At 35.1% G+C, this 19714-nt stretch overlaps 1 protein-coding gene across 6 annotated transcripts in view; it reads right to left on the bottom strand.

Moving 5' to 3' along the window:
* Nucleotides 1-1658: 1658 nt before the first annotated feature.
* Nucleotides 1659-19714, bottom strand: part of LOC113491675 (ras-related protein Rap-2b) — a 54105-nt gene continuing 36049 nt past the window's right edge. For 4 of the 6 annotated variants that reach the window (XM_026868765.1, XM_026868764.1, XM_026868763.1 and 1 more), the window contains one exon: nucleotides 12278-12435. In XM_026868765.1, coding sequence (XP_026724566.1) covers nucleotides 12370-12435 — 66 coding nt within the window. In that variant the 3' untranslated portion in view covers nucleotides 12278-12369. Of the gene's footprint in view, nucleotides 5323-12002; nucleotides 12436-19714 lie in introns of those variants that run through there. The other 2 variants (XM_026868766.1, XM_026868767.1) reach the window with 1 other exon arrangement.

Here is a 19714-nt window from a genome sequence, read left to right as displayed (position 1 = left end):
TCACATTTAACACAAACAAACTAAATTGAAATCGCATTATGCGTTCGGGAGCTACGGGAGCTACAAGACATGTCAAACTTATAACACCCCTCTTTTTGTAGTCGGGATTTAAATATGAATAGCTTTTGTACTTGTGTACGCCATGTAAAATAAATAAGGCAAGTCTTGTAGACACGTTATTGTCGACCACAAAGCAAGATTTTTATTATGCATAGTTTGAAGTCCCGGCAAAGACGCGAGTTATACAACCACGTCATAAAATGTACTTCGTTTATATGAAGATCGTACGGAATATTATTATATTTTCATATTTCCATAAACGTGAAAAAATCTTCTTTAAACTTGATGAAAAGTTCAATACTCATATCTAATGTGACTAATACTTCTATGTCATTTTCAGTCTGGGCTTATACATTTATAAGTAAGATTCTGCTAATTAAATTCGTTTGTATTTATAAGTTAAATTCATTGACTATTGTCGGAGCCTTTACAAATTACGAAATATTACATTACTATCGTCATATTATAAAAATACCCCACAGCTGACTAAATCCTACTTTCCTGCTAATTTCTTCTAAAGCAAAAGATGGAATACATCCTTCAATTTCATTTCTTTCCCTTCAGTTTCATCTACGTCTTCATATCTTTCTTTCCCTTTTAATTCAGTTTCAAAATGAAAGAATTACCAGCTGTCAGCTGTATCCTGTATATACTTACGTATCGGATATTGTATCGAACAGTCGGCTTTAATAACTGGGAACGCGGCATTGTGCCGAGCCTACGACTACGAACGGATTTAAGCGCTAATCGCCTGTAGCATGTGTTCGCGTATTACGCGCGAACCGCAGTTCGTGCGGAGTTTCGTAATGAGACGATTAATGCACGGATGTGTATGAAAATCACTGTATTATCCCTTTATATTATGTGTATGTGTAGCTGTGTTAAATGTATGGAAAGTTACTTGTAAACAGTGTGTGATATTGGGAAACTTGATGTATCTAAGAACGGTATACGACGGTCTCCCGTTGGCTTGAAAAAAATTTAATTGTAGCAGTATGATTTCATTTTAACCAGATAAACTGTTGACGTGCGATGAATAAAAGTAAGTAAAATGAATAAAAAAGGTACCTACTGCACATCAAAATTAATCAATAAAGGGTAACCTGTTGATATCGGGATTCTTCGTGCTCAAGTCTTAACGAATCCAATAAATTCTCTTCTTTATTCATTAGTGTGAAGTGAAAACTCCTCGACGAGAACCTCCGTCGAGGCTGATTTTGTGAAGACTATAATCCTGACAATGCCACTTAAAAGTACTCAATGATGTCAATCTTCAAGAAAAGTTAAAAAGAAAATTCTTATCCAGATTTATTGCACTAGATTTCGCCCAGCGGCTTCCTTCGCGTGAATATCAGTTATCGTAGAAAATATAGCTCATATCCTGTCTTGAAGATTAAGCTACCTTCGTATCCAATTACATCAATATATCTTATAAGGTTTAACCATCATGGAGTAACAGGCGCATCTACGCTTCGCGACGACAGTTACATTTAAAGCATTAGTATGGATTGGAGGTAAAGTTTATTCAGTTGCTTCAAAAGGGTGTGAGGTTTTGGCGCTGAATGGAAAGTGTCTGTGTGTAGGGTAGAGGCAGGCGATGCGAGGGTGTGGCGGGAGTGGGGGGTGGGGTCGGGAGGGGGCGCGGATCGATCGCGCGCTGCGCAACAAGTGCCGCGGCGTGGTCGCTGCGTGCCGCGGACACACCGCACGCACGCTCGCCGCACCAGCTCGTTACACTGCACGTGCACTGAGAGAACCACCACGATGCTTTAAAATACAACGAGCAATGTATAACTCTCAAGTTCCCAGTGTTTCCACCTCCCTTCTAGTTTAAGGAGTGGCGCGACTGTCATTTGTCATTAGCTTTATGTGCTCGGTAATACAAACAAGCTTTCAGAAGTTAGTTTATTTTATTTAGAGAATTTCATTACACTGGTATAAATATTGAAGTAAATACCTGCATTTGAAACGTATATAAACATTAAAAATAATTTACCATATGATTTATATACGCGACTATTAAATTGAGTGAAAAAATTACCATTTATACACATACTACACATGTCAAATCCTTCTGTGCTAAGTTTCACGAACAACTCCGTTATACATACAGAGGATCATAAAAAATCTTAAATATAATATTTTTTTTTACTTTTCATAAGTAAATGTGCGCAGATCACTGCTAAAAGTACGTCAAAGTACAAACATTGATAGACCACATATTTTTCAAAGGTTATCACTAAGTTATTTAAATTCAATAGTAAATATAGATTTTATCTAACTTTTTCTAATAAACTAACATTAAACTACGCACACATCGGAAACATTACAAAGGGAAGCAAAAACTAAACATTTCAAGCGGGTTCACAAAATACAGAGGCATTTTAATACGTTAAATAAATGTACATTTTAATTAACTAAGAATACTATACTTTTAAAAAAGGCACATCCATACAATTTAAATAATAAATTATAATATAAACTGTGTTAATGGAACAAACGCGAGCAGAATCCTATTTAATTGGAACGGAATTATACAAACTAATATAAAATGTGCAAATATAAAGCCTTCGTAATTTGGCACGAAAATAAAAGCATAGTAAAGACCACAATTAGAACTCTAAACGGTTACAGTAAACGAATTAAGTGGTACCTAAATAATTAATTACTTTTCCCAACGGATTACGGTAACGTTAGGGCTGTACCTAGATAAGTAAAAAGAGAATGTTTAATTATGTTCTGATTTTTTAGTTAAGTGTAATTTCTACAATCGTTAACGTGAAAAGTTTGTCGGAATGTATGAAGATGACAGGTTTGACCTGACATGACTTATCCAACCGAAATGTCATTTTAATACATTGAGCGTTTTCTATTGGCGTGAACGTAGAAATGTCACTTATCTAGCGGGGAGGGCTTTTATACCTAACCCATGGCTGCAACGTGGGAGTTAAGTGTTTGAATGTATTTATTTAAGCATGTATTTATGTTTCTTTAATGCTAGTGTTTAGCTTAAGAGAAGTTGTTAGTATAGGTCACGTTTTTTTGTTAAAAAAAATAATTTAAAATAACGTTCTTTCACGCAGTCAATAATTTGTGTCTTTTTATAAATTACTTGTTTTATAACGTTTTATTGATAACTCTGTAATTATAATTGGTAAAGGACGTTAAGACTCATCGTAATTAAAACTAAATTAAATGTTAAATTTGTCAGCCCTAGTTGTGTAGCAACAAATGTAGTTAAATGATATTTAAATTCCCAAGGGATAGTTTTACAATTATAGTTAAGTTAAAATTAATTAATTTGCAACTTGTAACTGTTGTTTAAACCAACATTTGGATCACAAATCCTTTAACATGTTCGTAACATGTACTTTCTTTGAAAAAAATGTTTTGTTTTCCTTGGTTTGATTAATTATTATATAAATGTCAATTTAATTAAATCTTGTCAGGAGATAAGGTATGTGTAATTTAATATAGACTTTATATATCTACTTATTTGATAGATGTATTTATTTAAAAATGAATTGCTAATTTTATGTGTATTTATTTTTATTTTGATATTGCTATGTAGTTACTTTTACACCGAAAAGAAACGTTTAATTGATTTGATTAATTAATATACTTTTGAAAGTCATGTTATACTTAATACAATTTGATAAAAGTTTCTTCCGTATCTGATTTTATGTAATGAATTCTTTATAATACTGGTTTGGCAATCGGAATGTATTGAATATATAGACGATCTTATAGCTACCAAGTTGTCGGAGAGCCCTTGCAACCAGTCACGGTTACACCCTCATTAAGACGTTATTCTTTTACGAAGTAATTTGTGGAACGAGATGTTCCTGTGTTTCTCCTTCACCTTATACATATTAAGTAAGACCGATCCAATACCAACACTTATTATCATTTGTTTGTTTTGATATATTTTGGAACACTCAGTCATTTTGGGGCTCCTCCCATAGACACTCACATATTCACCCGATTATACCCAATGATGACGTCATTGGTCATGTTTTCGTACTATCGATATATTTCGAAAGCTCATCGATTGATTTCGATTCGATTACCACAATCGAGCGAATATGTCAGCGCCTGTACACTCTACATCCTTAAACCTTACATATTAGTTAGAATAACGTTATCATAACCCTACAGTTTATACCAGTCACGAATACCCGTCACTTGTATATTATCACTTTTCCCTACATTGTCACTCTGTAATACACTAAAAGCTTATTCTAAAGGTATTACATTTGTATCTTGGCGTTATTTTCACTACTATCTATAAAATATAAAGTCAAAACATCACGTAAGGAATGGACAAATCTTAATGGATCTATGTAACTATATCACGTAAGAAATGTTTTTATTGCCTAACGTAATCGAATATTACTGGTAAGTAGGTATGTTGAACTGAGCGGTGACGAGGTGTGATGTGCCTTGCAAAATATGTCATGACAGTTACCTGCCAAGTGGAATAGAACGTTCAGGAGAAATTCTAAACGAAATATTCTTCATAAAACCAGGATACATCTCTAGATGAAATTGACACATTCATCTAAAAGCTACAGAAAGAGTAAAATCACGATTTATTAGAATGCTCTATATGTCAAAAAACGTTTGTATTATTGAGTCTAAACAAGAAATGCGACAGTTCACAAACATTGAATACAATCCACTTTTATAGTTATTTATAAATAGAAATTACTTGTATCGGTACGTATAGAAATTTAAAATTACTGATCCTTAGCTAGCTTTAGTAAAACTTTGAGATCCAGCCAAGTAACATTTCTACAATCATAAATGACGATAGAAAACACGAAAATGTGTATCACTTGACTGATTCTGAGGACTTTTTGTACAATAGCAATTGTGCTGGTAATGGAGGAAATGCCACTTGGCTAGGTTTCGTTATATGGGTGGTATGGGTGGTGTTTGTGTCTAAGAGATGACGCATGAGTTGCGTTTGCTGCTGTGGCGTTCGCGGATTTGTTGGAGATGGGCGAGCTGCGCCGGGGAGGGCACGTGCGGCTGGTTGGCGGGCGGCGTCGGGCTGGACCCGGGCGCGCCCTGCGGACCCGTCGGCAGGGACTGGCGCCGCCGCCGCCGCAGCGCCGGCGACAAGTTGTACTTTACCTTCGCCTGCACCAACAACTCCTTAAATATCTGAGACACGTTCATGTTGTCCTTAGCTGAAGCTTCGACGAACCCATTTTCCCAGTCGACTGTCACCACGGATTCGGTTGTGTGGAATTCTACCTGTAAACAAAAAAGACGGTTAGAAGCAAGAAAGCTTCGTACCAGAAACGGGTAAGTTATAACAAAAATCGTACACCTGTTGATATAAGGAATGTTTTATTTTAGAAAATGTTGGCTTAAGAATCCGAAGGAAGAAAAAATGCGGTAGATTCGTCCGCCGTCGGTATTTATCGTGAACCTTTCAGAGACATATGACGCGGCAAATATTGGAGACATCGTATCGCTGCGTCAACATTCTCAAAGACTCTTTTGCCTACAATCCCAGTTCGCGAATGATTCCAACAAAAACGCGAATTCGTAAAAATATTTTCAAACGTTTTACTTTTCGTTCTTATTATAACAAGATCCAAAGTATTCGAAATGAGAAAAACATTAATTTGCAACGTAATTGTGTTATAAAAATTCGTAACAAGTTTCTCTTGCATCTGATTTGAAGATAATGAAGTAGGTTCAAACAAGTCCTGAACGAAAGAGAATTGTTTCTGAAATTCGTTACGAACTTTAATGAGGATCACGTTTACGTATTTTGTTTGATCAAGAGTAAAGTTGCGAGAACTAAGTAGATGGTGATTAGCACAATATCTGTTAGGAAATCGACTCTTGTTTTAGTTAACCTAAATGAGTTTCGAGCAGATTTATTGAGCTAAGTTTTGTTTTATGGGCTAAGTTTTAAGTATTCTCCAAATATGTGTGGGGGAACTATGCGCTAGTTGATATCCTATCTCGCGTACTTCTAATGAAACTTAAGAATGTCTTATGTAAGAGTACTTGAATTTAGTTAAATGAAGTGTTACTTGGTTCAGAGTTGAGAGTACAAAGGATATTTTAGGCTGTGTTGACGATTTAAGTGAAATTCTATATTTTCTCACTTCTGGGAAGGGATTTTGAAAACATAAATTTACATAATTTTATTCCTGTACACAAATTTGCAACTCAATATTGAATTTTCTTGCCGCCCCTTTATTGTGCGAAGTTTCGACGTATTTATGGTCAAATAAATGATAGTGTTTCATATTAAGTGGCTATACACAATTTTACGTCTTTCTTACAACTAGTCTTTTTAGTTCATGAAAATTGAATTACAAGTATAAATTCGAACTTGCATAAATGTATAAATTTTCGGTCTCGGCAAATCTTTTCTTTCCGTTTCATGTACTGGCGGAAAATTAAACGTGAGCTAAAAGGATGCAAATGCGACGTGTATATACTCAGTGAGTTTCCATTAAAGCTAAAGTTTTTCTCTTGTATAAAACAAGGTTATGGTGCAGTGGAGCGGATATTGGCGAGTCGACGGATGCGGACTATTGTACGCGCCACCCCGGCTACTATCGCAGGTACACGCTCCGGACGAGACGACTTCGCCACGCTCTGCTTAGCTATACTAGGCTTGTGACACTGCCTACGCTCGGCATATGGATATTTAAGTTATGTTAAATTGTATGCCATTAATTTTAATATAAAACTTCCTAAAAAAGACTATCTTAACGCTTCCATACGACCCAGAATCGAGAACCGTGTAAGGATTTGGGGGCGGCTTTTGCCCAGCAGTAAGACAGTGGGCTTTACAAAAAAGTAAAAATAAAATGAAAGTTGATTATTTTGTCTTTAAACTTGACCCAGGCCAACACTCTTAAACGCATGTCGAAAATTAAAAAAAAAACTGAAGTGACATAGGATTATTCCGGAGACCAAAAGATAGAGTCCGAGAACGTACTTTATAATAAGGTAACTAAACTATTCAGTATTTAGTCAAATACAGTAACACAAAAAGCAACTTCAACATAGCTTTGTAAATGACAAACCAAATTAAATTTTATTTTCGTACTAGCAACATGAAATGAAGTCGTGTATTCTCTGAAACGTTTAATTGAATATCGCGTAACCTTTCCAAACTTGCCTTCACACCTGACATTTCTGGAACTAACACCGAAACATAACTTGTGAAGTTCCATTTCGAATCTCGACTCACTGGCGTATAGCTTTAACAATCTCATATTGTCAGCTCCTTTCAACTTTAGAGTCCCAATTAAAATAGCTTTCTTGTCTTATTGAATACCTGTAGGTCGTGTAGGTACTAGGTTCGCGTATTTCAGTTACTAGTATTTATTGATATCACCCTAGTATTTTACACAATATATATCGATATTTTCTACTAATATCTGTTAATTAAGTATTGTTGATGATGATTTATAGAAACCGTGAAGATCTAAATAGTTATATTTGACTTAATATGGAAAACTAGGCGATAAAGTAATTAGCCTAAATCCAAAATATCAGCCTGAACAAATGTGACTTTTTATGAAAATGTCACTCTCTTTTCAAATTATTTCAATTTAACGCATAGGCATCTTGCATAATTTATAAAGACCCATATCCATGTGGAAATAATATCATAGCGTAACTTTAGACCACGAGTGTGTAAAATAGAATTAGTGAGTGAATCTAAAGTTAAGCCGATTTGGGATATCGAGAGCCGCAGAGAGCTTATGTCGCCGACAGACTTGTACTATAAAGTTGTACGTGTGTAGCCATTGCAGAAAACCTAATATTTGGTTTCAGAGTTAACTGGTTCGAGATAATCCGGACAGTATTAAGTATCTACGGAAAGCAATATCCTATCAAAATCTGACAAACTATTATGGTACCTATCGCATAAACTTCAAAATTTAAAAAAGAACCACTATATTTAGTTTAAAATTAATAATTTTATAATTTCGTTTTTGTATTAAGTAGGCCGATTTTTCAAGTGGTTTATCCCAATTGCTATCATTTTGCCGTTTCAAGATACGTAATATCTCCCAATCTCTCTCGATCGTCACATAGTTTGCGTTGTTCGTAAAGTGTTTAATACCAGCTCCGTTGTCCTGAGCGAGAGATCGGTATGCATACAGCCACTACATAATCAAATTAAGCCAGTTTCTCGGTACAGCTTATGAAATATACATGTTGATATTAATATGGGTCAGTGTTGAACTATTGTGTACAACATATAACATTAATTTGCATATTATTTGTTTAGATAGTTATATAGGTCATCCTTTTATATGTTTATAGATAACATATAACTTTGATGCTATAAATCACAACACTTGCTTTCAAATGGAGGCTAGGAAAGGAAGAAAAAGACATACGTACAAATCCTGAGTACTTTAGTCCTGAGGTTGGCATCAGTCACGCGCCCGCATGAGGTTTATGAAACCAATCTTTGATATCAAAGGCGATATCTAGGGCAGCAAAAGAAATGTTGACGCATTGATGAAAATAGAAAATGCTACACCGACATGTTTAAGTGCTGAACACTTGAATTTAATGGCGAAGATACAAACTTGTCGCAGGCATCCTACCGAATCTGACGAAAACCTTCTTGAAATAGGTGCAAATATTGGATTGATAACACAAATCAAACTAATAAAACAAACTATTACACAAAATGCAGAATATACGGTTCAAATCCGTAGTGAATAAAACAAAAACGTATATCAATTCATCAAAAATCTCCCATCCCATGATATAGTTATGTTATTATTATGCATGTCACGAGACAACATATTCCACAACCCAACTCCACGAACAGACAAGGAGTACGAATACAAATCGTAATCTTATTTATGGGATCGGGAAGGGATCTAAGGAGGGTCGCCAAATTTATTCCAAATTGACCCTTAACTAACTTTTACTCTTGTAGTATATCGTCATGTATATTATATAGCCAATAAGGTTTATTATTGCGTAAATGTTAACAGCCATTGTCAAAGTCGTTAAGGACCGAATTAATTGATAACTTGACAGTTTACTGTCTTGCATCTAGCGTTAATCAGCTTTTGTCCTTTTGTCATAGCTTGGGTCGTAAATTGGACATGAAATTGTAATTTCTTTTACTATAAAATTTTTATTTCATTTTTCTGACTAGTCGAAGTGGACAAAAGAAAATGGAATTCTTGAACTGTAAAAATCTTGCACATTTTATTTGCTGCAGAGATTAGTAGCAAAATATTTCTTTGGAATTGTGGACGCTGCACACAATGCGTAATTTTTTAATTAGCGTTGTATTTGGAGAGGAGCAAAATTCAGTCGCTGTAATAAGCTTTTATAAAAGGAATTTCTATCTGAGATATTGTTTAGCAATATAAATTATACCTACTTATTTATAAAGATAGTGTATTTTCCCAAATTGTTTCTTTAATTGAAGTCATTTTCTTTGGATGTTTTTTTATTTGATTGTATGGATTAGTTCAGTAGATACCGTAAAAAATATAGTAAAAAATCTACAAAGTTTGAACGAAATCTGGCCGTTTAAAGTGGGCCAAAATCTCGCCCAAAGAAGTCGGTTACAAACATACAAACAATCATACAGGTGAAGCATTAGCTGTATGATGAGCGCTTACGCTTTTTATTAAAAAAGCGTGTAAAAAGGCAATAATTACTACTAAAATTACACTGTCACAAAAATCAGTCTTTTCTATATCCCTATAGGAAATTAGATCGAAGTTACAAATATAACAACTACCCTTTCTTTTTTCATTTAAAGTCAATCTCTAACCAGGTTCCATTGGGATTGATTGAGAAAGTATTTATCCAACCTACATATATATTTGTTTTAGGGCTGGGCGTATCGACTGGAGGCCTGTTGTTAGGTCTCCCGAAACTTCAATTAAGTAGAAAAAACTTTCCTAGTTACGTGTGAAAGTAAAAGTCGGGAAACCGAAAAGAAATAAATAGGCCGTTAAAGACTTTGTATAGTTTCGCCACAATGGATAGTTATATCCATGATTAACTTTGGGGATAGGATCAGGTAACAATATCTTCAAATTTTAAAATTCATTCACTCTTTATCCACTTCATTCACTCACTCTTTTGTTCACCTTTTTTTATGCGTCATTACTTTTTCCATTTGCTTCGAAAGAGGTTTATTATTATACTTTTCTCACCTGTACTTGCTAGACGAATTTATAGCTTTAGCACATCGGTTCACCCGTTAGGAATAACGGAACCACATGTAGACAAACATAGCGGTCACATTTATAAGGGCTTTTGGAAAAGAACATACGTTTGAAACGGCTGGACCGATTGAACATGCCTAAGTACCGCCTCGGGAAGACTTTCTTTAAACAAAACTACATCCAAATGGACCTTATTCCTACATCTTTGACAGTCGTTACAGATAGTCAGAAGCTTGAAAAGTCTGACAGCCAGTTTAACCAAGGGGTATCGTGTTGCCCATATAACTGGGTTGGGGTGGTCAGATAGGCAGTTGCTCCTTGTAAAACACTGGTACGTAGCTGAAACCGGTTGGACTGGTAGCCGACCCCAACATAGTTGGGAAAAGGCTAGGCCAATGATGATGACATCCAAATGGAGTCAAAAAGTTTACCCGTTTAAAAGGTATGGTGCCACAGAAAGACATACACGAAGCAGTACAACTTTAAACATCCCTTTATTTTGCTTTGGGGTTAAAAAGCAAGCACTTACACGGTCAGTGGATTTTATAACAGTCTCTTTCCATTTCACTTACTAAGGATAATTGATTAATATTTTCTAGTTCAATCATTCGAATACAAGATTTTTCATTCAATTTATTTTTAAGCCCACCTAAATTTCACAACGTAACTCATAAAACAGTTTTTCTTAAAAACTAATATGCATTCTTTCTAATTCATTAAAAAAACGCATTAAATCTGGTTAAAGGCTAAAAAAAACACCTAAAGAAACATGAAATGACAATTATTCACGTAAGGTCTACTAAAGATTTTGTCAAATAAGATGAATAAATAAATGTCATGAACCAAAAGAAGAGTTATTTTAGTTCATAAGATTGTGGAACTCAAACTACAGAAATAGCTGTAATTCGATTTCACCTACGAAGCTTCCTTGTCTAGTTCCAGCTAGACGCCTTGTGTAACATTTTGCTGCGACCTTTCTCCACACAGCAAGCTCTGACATCGCGGAAATTCAATTTAACTCACAACACGTTGAAACGACGACTTCATAATAAATGCGACGGGAAATAGTCGATAACGCTTTAAATACATTTGTGATTTAATTATTAAGGTTTTCATATATATGACGGCTTACTACCTATAGATTTCTTATTGAATTCAGGATTTGAAGCTCGTGTATACCTGCAGTTATACTTATTTTGTGTTTTATATTTCATTAGCGAAGTTAACGTTAGAAACGGTGGGATGACCTGGATTCGTTCTTACCGACCTGGTCTCTCGCGGCTCGTGAGAGTTACAGGTGTAAGAAGAGTAGCCTTTGTCCAGCAGGGGAATAAAAAAATACTAATAAAAATCTGCAGATGTTAAGGATTATTGCACCTAGACATAGATATGTATGTACCAATAAATCCCTTTTTTACAATGTATAATGTTTTTATTCTGTACAGCCAATAGATTTCTTTGAATATTTGAACAAATCCCTCGGGCATGTACTATACGTGACACCCACTTGATCCGCTTCTCTCGACACTTTGTTAGCCAACCTTCATCACAATAAACTATGTAGCGTACAGCTAACAAACAATTGCGCATGTTGAACGAAAGACGTAAAAAAGGCAAAAACCCTCGCTATTCGTACACACGAATGGATATCAATAAAGCGAGAAAATCTTGTGAGGTAAGATAAAACCGTATCTCAGTTATTACGATTCGTATTTGTAAAAGAAGAAAAGGTTCGCTTACCTGCCTAGCGCCGGTTTCAGCCAAGTCCACCTTATTACCGACGACGACAATTGGGACGGCCGTGCTCTCTTTGGTTTCGTGGATTTGGTCTCTTAGTGTTCTCACTTCGGTAAAGCTGTCTGCGTCGGTTATATCGTAGACTAAGATGAAGGCGTCGGCGGATTGCATAGACAGGGCTCTCATGGCGGGGAACTCGTAGGCACCCGACGTATCCAAGATGTCAAGTGTGAGCCGCACGCCAGACACGTTGAAGTCTCCGTGGTGCATCTCCTCTATCGTCCTCTTGTACTTAGGTGAGAAGGTGTTATATAGGAATTGAGATATGAGCGAGGACTTGCCAACTTTCGCAGCCCCTAAAACTACAATTTTATGCCGCACTGCATTGTTGGTTAGGTTCCCACTGCTCGACACGGTATCCTCCGTTCGTTCGGTCCTGAAAAAAATAAAACCAATAAATATCGCCGAATATCTACAGATATGCGAAAATAAGATTTGATGTAAACCCAATTTCGTGAGCGGTTTATACGGGTGCTTTTATCTTATATAACACAAGTGAAAGTTATTACCTACATGAATACATACCACTAAATTTAGATCTAATTTAACTGGTGGAATAAATCGGGTCGTAAATTTAATGGCGTTGCGAGGGACGCATTTTGCAAACAGAGCGATAATCATGCAAATCAACTTGAGGCTTACGATGTATGGGTTACATAGAAGAGTGACTAGCCTTGCGAATATTGACGGTCTGGTTAATGTATTCACGTGGGTGGATAATGGCAAGGGCACTACTCTCCTTATCAACGGAACTTGGCCGCGCATGGCGCAGCTAATTGACAAACAGATCGGGTAATCGTTAGTAATTAGTTAAGTGCTGGAGCAATACATTTATAATACATCCATGGAAAATTCTGTTTTGCTCATCTCAATAAAAGTTATAATGATACGCGTCTTTTCTATGACTATCGATCGATAATTGGGCCTATTAAGATTATTAATAAATGAATAAAAATGTGGTTGCCAACAACATTTCCATTAAAGAAAATATTGTTATTTGGGGAACTATAAACACACAAAAATAGACATATAAAAAGTATACCTCCCGGCACTACTCATTCCCGACAAAGTGTAAACGCTATCAGACTTTTTGTACATGAAAAAATTGTTCAGCCACCCGTCTGCTGCAGATTTTGAAACCGCAGACAGAGCAGACAAAAACATTTAGTAAAAAGTCATGACTAAATACTGTCCAGAAATTACAGTTGAATTACTTTTTTGAACCTAGTGAGAGCGCACATACTTTTATTTGCAAATAAGCGGATCAGTCGCAGCCCACGACTCTTCCACTTATTTTATTTTTTACAGCATTATTTTATTAGCTTTGTAAATAACGCCTATTATTTAAAACATATTTCACTATACACGAATGTAGTCGTGTCAATCGTCACTAGAACCAAATTATTCCGAGACTCAGCGTTTCTTTTTAGATTCTCCTGTGCCTTCAATCCCCATATATTCCATCTCAATCTCAAATTCCAACGTCCAATACCTCTCCACATTCACTAAACACATCCTAAGTCAAAAACACACCGAAGTTAAACCTCCATAGAAACAACCTTTTCTACAAATATTAAACAAGACGCCTGTACAAAAAGACGCCCATCACCATTGAGTTAAGACTTGAAATCTTCAATGGGACCATGTTCAGTGATTTCCTTTGTCCCGATCCCGTTGCGAACTGTTAAAGCCTACAATATTATCTGCAAAATGTTTCCGTTCATCGTGATTGCACTATTGTGTGGACGACAACTAAACATTGGATTGTGGTCGCCGAGGTCTATACCGTATATGTATAGTATTTCGAATATTTTAATATTAAGGCTGTGAGTTTGTGAACTCAGAATGTTGAATTGGTTGTGAACAAAATTGGCAGAGATTTATAGGTTTTATTTTTTGAAATAAGTATTAGGTATTGAGATTAAGATTCTACCTATTTATGAAAAAAATGAAGAGTTCGAAAGCCGGAATCTTTGTCATCACTGGTAATCTTTTTCAAATTGTAAACATTTTAATATTTATTTATAGAAATATCGTATCTGTGGAGTCATATTATTATTATATTTAATTCCTTTTGTATTTTTCATGCCTATTTTATATATTGATGCTGAGGTAAAGAAATACATTTGAACAGGTCATTAATAATGAGGTTTAATATTTATATCTTAAGGTCAAGCGATGCTTGCCCTTATTTACAGGCACTTTACATGTGCCTAACTATATTGGGAAAATATATATAATATGTGTATTATTGTTATTACTTAAATATATGATATATTAAAATAAAAACAATAATACAATACTGTATTTTACTGTTTGATGGTAATTAAACGTGACCAAAGGGATCTTGAATAGTATATTGATTTGAGAAAATAATTATGGAAAGGGAGCAATCTAATCCTGTAGTATTGAAAGCACGCAGGTAAGACTTAACTAGAGTTATTAGACTAATTAAACATTATATTTAAAATAACTTTAGGTTTTAAACGACTGTAATGAATGTAGTCGTACCTAAAGACAACGCGAACATTTTGCTAACTCCGGATCATCAGTATCATGAGCTCGTCTCAGTCCACTGCTGAACATAGGCCTCTCCCATGGCCTCCACTAATCTCGATCTTCAGCTCTCCTTCTCCAATCCCTGCCTGAGATACTTACTTCGGACACTTTTACCGTACTCACTCCATATTATCTTAAACAACTTGTGACAACCAGAAAGGGAGATAAGGCACAGCGCTAAACGGGCAACTACCTTCTTTACCGATTGTGTCTATAACTTTATAGGTACTTAGACAAAAAAAAAGCCGAAATTATGTTTTGATGCTCAAATATATTTAACAAATCTTTCGTTAAATCTCGTGGCCACGTTCTGACGTCTTCATACATGCGAGTATTTTCTGTTGACGTTAATGCCTGTTTCATAATAATGGAAAAAAAACAAAAATAATAATTTCTTTTTAAATTACCGCTTAAAGATCTTATCCATAATTCCTGAATAAAATTATTCCGTTTAAATAACTGTTTATTTATTAAAATGTAGTTTGTATTTGAAAGCTTACAAATGGATGAGAAGATTGGGGTAACGTTAGCTCTAATGTTCACTCAACTAATAGGCCGTTACTAACAAGATTGGGTTATGTTATCCTAAAATAATATTAATCTGAGTAGGTGAAAAGTTTGACCTGAAACTTTTTGTTAATCATACAGACTTACGCTGAGATGAGTGAGGATGCGTAGCTAGCTCTTTACAAATACATATTTGTAAAGAACCAATAGAATCGCTTCATTTACCTCGCCTCGGTTAGCACAGCTGTGGTGGAAATATCTCAGTGGACATCCTCGCTCGACACATTTCCATCGCACATTGCTGGTGGAAACGCAACCTTATACAAGAGACCACAGCGACTGCTTTAGGCAATAACGAGTAACACGTACCTCTATTTCTTTGTATGTAGATCTGAGAGACTTCTATTGGTTCACACATAACTGTAAGGTACTGAAGAGAATATACTCAATAAAAAAAAACTACTAATGATTAGTTTAGATGTTAATAGACAAAGCAATTTTTTCTTTAAATATATTATCTCACCAGTTTCCCAGACTTGGTTGTTAAGAGCCAGTATTCGCCTGACTAGAACGGTACCCGAGTTCTAAGAATATTTAATTTGGTCCGATGTTTTAGTGTTAAACATGGATAGTGGATTTCGCTACCCACAATTTAAAGCCAGCGAACATTTTCCAGAATTATAAATAAATGCAATAACGAACTTTGAGGCAATTAGTTTGTATGTATAACATAATAAAATCACCAGCCTATAACTTCAGGGGTAACCAAGTGGTGTCACCGCACCACATTCGATCCCTGTTCGATCCCCGCGTCGACGAAGCATTTACGTCATCTTGATTGAGGATTAAATTCCTTACTACGGGAGTCCTTCTTACGTAGAAAAATACTATTGCCGGACACCTTCGTCTCCATATAGGAGTCATTCTCGTTGTGGGTTGGTGATTATAGATTCCCAAATTTAAACTCCTGGTTCTCTCAAAGTGTTTTCACCGATTGTCAGTAGTATCATAAAATAATTTAGAAGGTTAATATAATTTACGCCAAGTTACACTGAAATTTGACTGCTTTCTTAATAGATTCTGCAAGCTTGTGCATAAAAATTCGTACATAGAACCCCAAACCCAACGCGATTTTTTAAGTCCTTTTTTGTCCCCTTCATAATAAAACTGTTTGTACTTCTAGTTGACTTTAAATGGCGCTAGAAACGTTAAATTGCATATAATGGCTCTAATTGCGCGGTCCCAAAATATCATTCCTATGGAGAAAAACCAGCAAGAAACTCCATACTCCTACCATAGTTAAGTACGAATAATATACTCACAAATTTGGAAATGGGTACATTACCAATCGATCACATTACTACGGCCCAATTTTTTAGATCCGTAGCAACAATATTAATACCCTTTCGGCTTTTACTAACAATCTACATTCAACCAATTTAGATAATATTGCGTAAGTGGACATTTGTAATTCCATCAACAAAATACCTGTTGTTGGTAAATTTATCGTGGTTGCTAGGTAATTTTGGTATGTTATTTCACATTATGAATATACACCAGGGGAAAATAAACTCTTTTGGAATATTTTCTCTTTCTATGTTTTGAATGTGTTCGTTCGTTTTCCAATCCTTTAGAGGACTGCACATCACATAGAAAGACAAAGGTGTTTTTTTTTAATATCTAATTAATCTGTTAAGTTAATTTCTTAAATATATTGGATGCGAATTTAGATGTATAAATTCAATAAAAAATACTGAGATTAAACGAATCAAATATAGTGAAATATATAAAAGAAAGTAAGTAAACTTTAACTTACCATATCGTATTCATTTTTGAACTAAGCGAAAATGGAAAAGAAATGTTTCCGATATTTTATGCAATTCAATCTGACTTACTAATTAAATTGTTTTAAATCAACTCCCTGGTGTAAACCTACTTACACATTATTGTGCAGAATTTTAAAAGAGTCCAATCCAAACTTGGCCTCATTATTAACATTAGGGTTTGTCATTCGCAGAATGGGCGTGCCGCTTTTTAGACTAGGCATGCCGGTTGACTAGCTGAGGTTAAAACCTTGCAAAAATAAATGACCTGATCATTTTCATCGATGGATAACTAAATATGTTTTGAGAGTCATGTTGTACGATAGATCAGCATACATTTATTGTCACAGCCACATATGGTAACGTATAATAAAGAAGGTATAGTATTCTATTATAATATTGAGACATTTTTTACAGTAATACCTAAACAAAAAATGTATTTGTATTTAAATAAAAGGCATAAATGGCTTGGCTTCCTGTGGGATGTTTTCAGCAACGGAAATATCTTTCTTTTTACTGCAAAAAAACGAAATATATACTCCGTTCATTTTCCTTTCATGTAACAAAACGATGACGCTTTCATTCCATGATAAAACAAGAACAAAAGCTAACAACCTTACGACAAACTTAAACCCTTCATTGTTTGAAATTTTTCAATCCTATTATTAGTAAATCGTAGTCGGCAAAAGTAGCATATTATAAGGTTTGTAATATCTTTATTTATCATAAGAATTACAATCCAAATTGTATACAAGAATACTTTCGTATATTTAGACAATAATACTATATAATGCGATGTCAAGTATATGATATTCCAAGCAAGGCACTGAGACACCCACATTGCTACAAATGGAATGCAAGGAAAACTGTCTGTAATTAGCCAGCTAGTCAGATCTGCAGCTTTAATAGAATTGAACTGAAATATCTATTCATTAATCCACTAATTAGAGACGTTATTTCAAAATATGAGATTAATCCGACCAGTAAATTTTCCTCAGTTATTTCTGTATGGGTTCTAGTTGAGTGTGGGAGTCATGCACTCGGCAATATTGCGACGTGGGCGCACTTTTTTAAATTCTGCCGTGCGCCCACGACTTTTAATTTGCTTTAAGAGAATATGACAAATCTGTGACAACTTCACGTAAACAACCAGCAGCTGTTGCACCAGAAATAAATAAAGAAAAACAAAGAAACGAGAGGGGAGCTCCAAACGTTACAAAGTCAGGTATAAAGATAGATTGGCAAAAACTGGGTAAGAATAATGAAGATCACCTTTCATCATTAGTATACTTTTAACCGACAAGTGACGTTATTAGCTCCATTTCCATACTTGTCAGGCTCTGCGCCTTATTAGTGTGTATTTTTTTTATTAATTAAATAAAACAAATACTGGTACTCTATTATAATTCTCTCTAACCATTTTGTTGGTAATTGTTTAAGCTTCCAAATCACATACAAATTTAAATCATGCTTTATTATACTCGTTTACTTCTAGACCCTTTTTAAATAAGCAGTAGAAAATAAATTCAGGTTCATACATTTAAAGGATTTTGTCATTGAATTTTCAATTTAATAGATAGAGAATAGAATAGAAAACAAGAAATTAATTTAAATTAGGCTAATAATACCACAACGAAACAATCGCCAGACAAGCTTAAAATCATACAAAAACAGGAAACAGCGTTTTGAAGATTTACAGCCAAACACAACATATAGATAAGGAAGAAGGCAAAATAACCAACCTCTTTCGTTTAGCACATCTTGTTCCTGTACTCAACCTAAATCAAGAAGATTTAATACACCCGAAAGCCTGGAAACGTTTCGCTGGCCTGGTTATCAAACCACCCGACAGGATAGGCACGAGAAATAATTTGGAAATTCATGCTAATTCCCAAGCGATCTGAGAACTGCTTACGTTTCTAGGTTGCTCATGAAGACCAATCTACCTAATTCGTTCCAAGTATTAAACTAGCCATTCCTCCTCCGTCTATGAGGGATTTTACCTGTTGCCGGGTGCTTTGTTCGGCCCTATTTCGTGTGTAGATGTTATAAACGATATCTGTTTTGCTATTCTTGGTCTATGAATATATTAGAGCTTTTAGTGGAACGGAATTTATGAGACGTTGGTCGCATTAACTTTATATCATGTAGGTTAGTGTTTAACATAATCTTATGTCAATATGGGTTAGCGTTTGGTTGTGTGGTACAAGTTAGGGAATTTTAAGTTTTGAAGTTACCTGAATAGTTTTGAATTTTAAGGTAATTTTTTGTATTTTCGTAATTGCTTTAAGATTACGTTGACAATCAGTGATGAAAAACAGGTTTTCAAAAATGGAGCTTTCTTATCCATATGAGATACACTGAGATTATGAGACCATGTTTTACCTGTAAATGTTTGACTACGAATTCAGCTTAACTTAATCAAAATTACAAACAATTGTTAAAACGAGATCATACTCGAAGTCTCATGACAATACAGCTTATAGATGATCAGTCTGACTTCGCCTTTGTAGATTAAGTGCTATAAAACACCTTGAGCACGGCATTAGATGTGCTTATTGGCAGTTTACGATCGTAACGCTTTATTTAGCAGCGGGCGGCATATTAATTTTATTGGGCCATCTTATCGTAACGAGAGGCGAATGTCGCAGAGGAGAGTTCCACCGTTCCCAGTATTGTTTTACATTTATAATGGACTCTAACGATCAGCGCCCTCTACAGAAAAACAACGAACTTTTCATACTTAACGGGAAGTTTGCGACTTCC

The sequence above is a fragment of the Trichoplusia ni genome, chromosome 3 (genome assembly GCF_003590095.1).
Source record: "Trichoplusia ni isolate ovarian cell line Hi5 chromosome 3, tn1, whole genome shotgun sequence".
NCBI classification, from domain to species: domain Eukaryota; kingdom Metazoa; phylum Arthropoda; class Insecta; order Lepidoptera; family Noctuidae; genus Trichoplusia; species Trichoplusia ni.
Note: the sequence above shows the minus strand (reverse complement) of the source record. Positions and strands in the feature narration are given on the sequence as shown.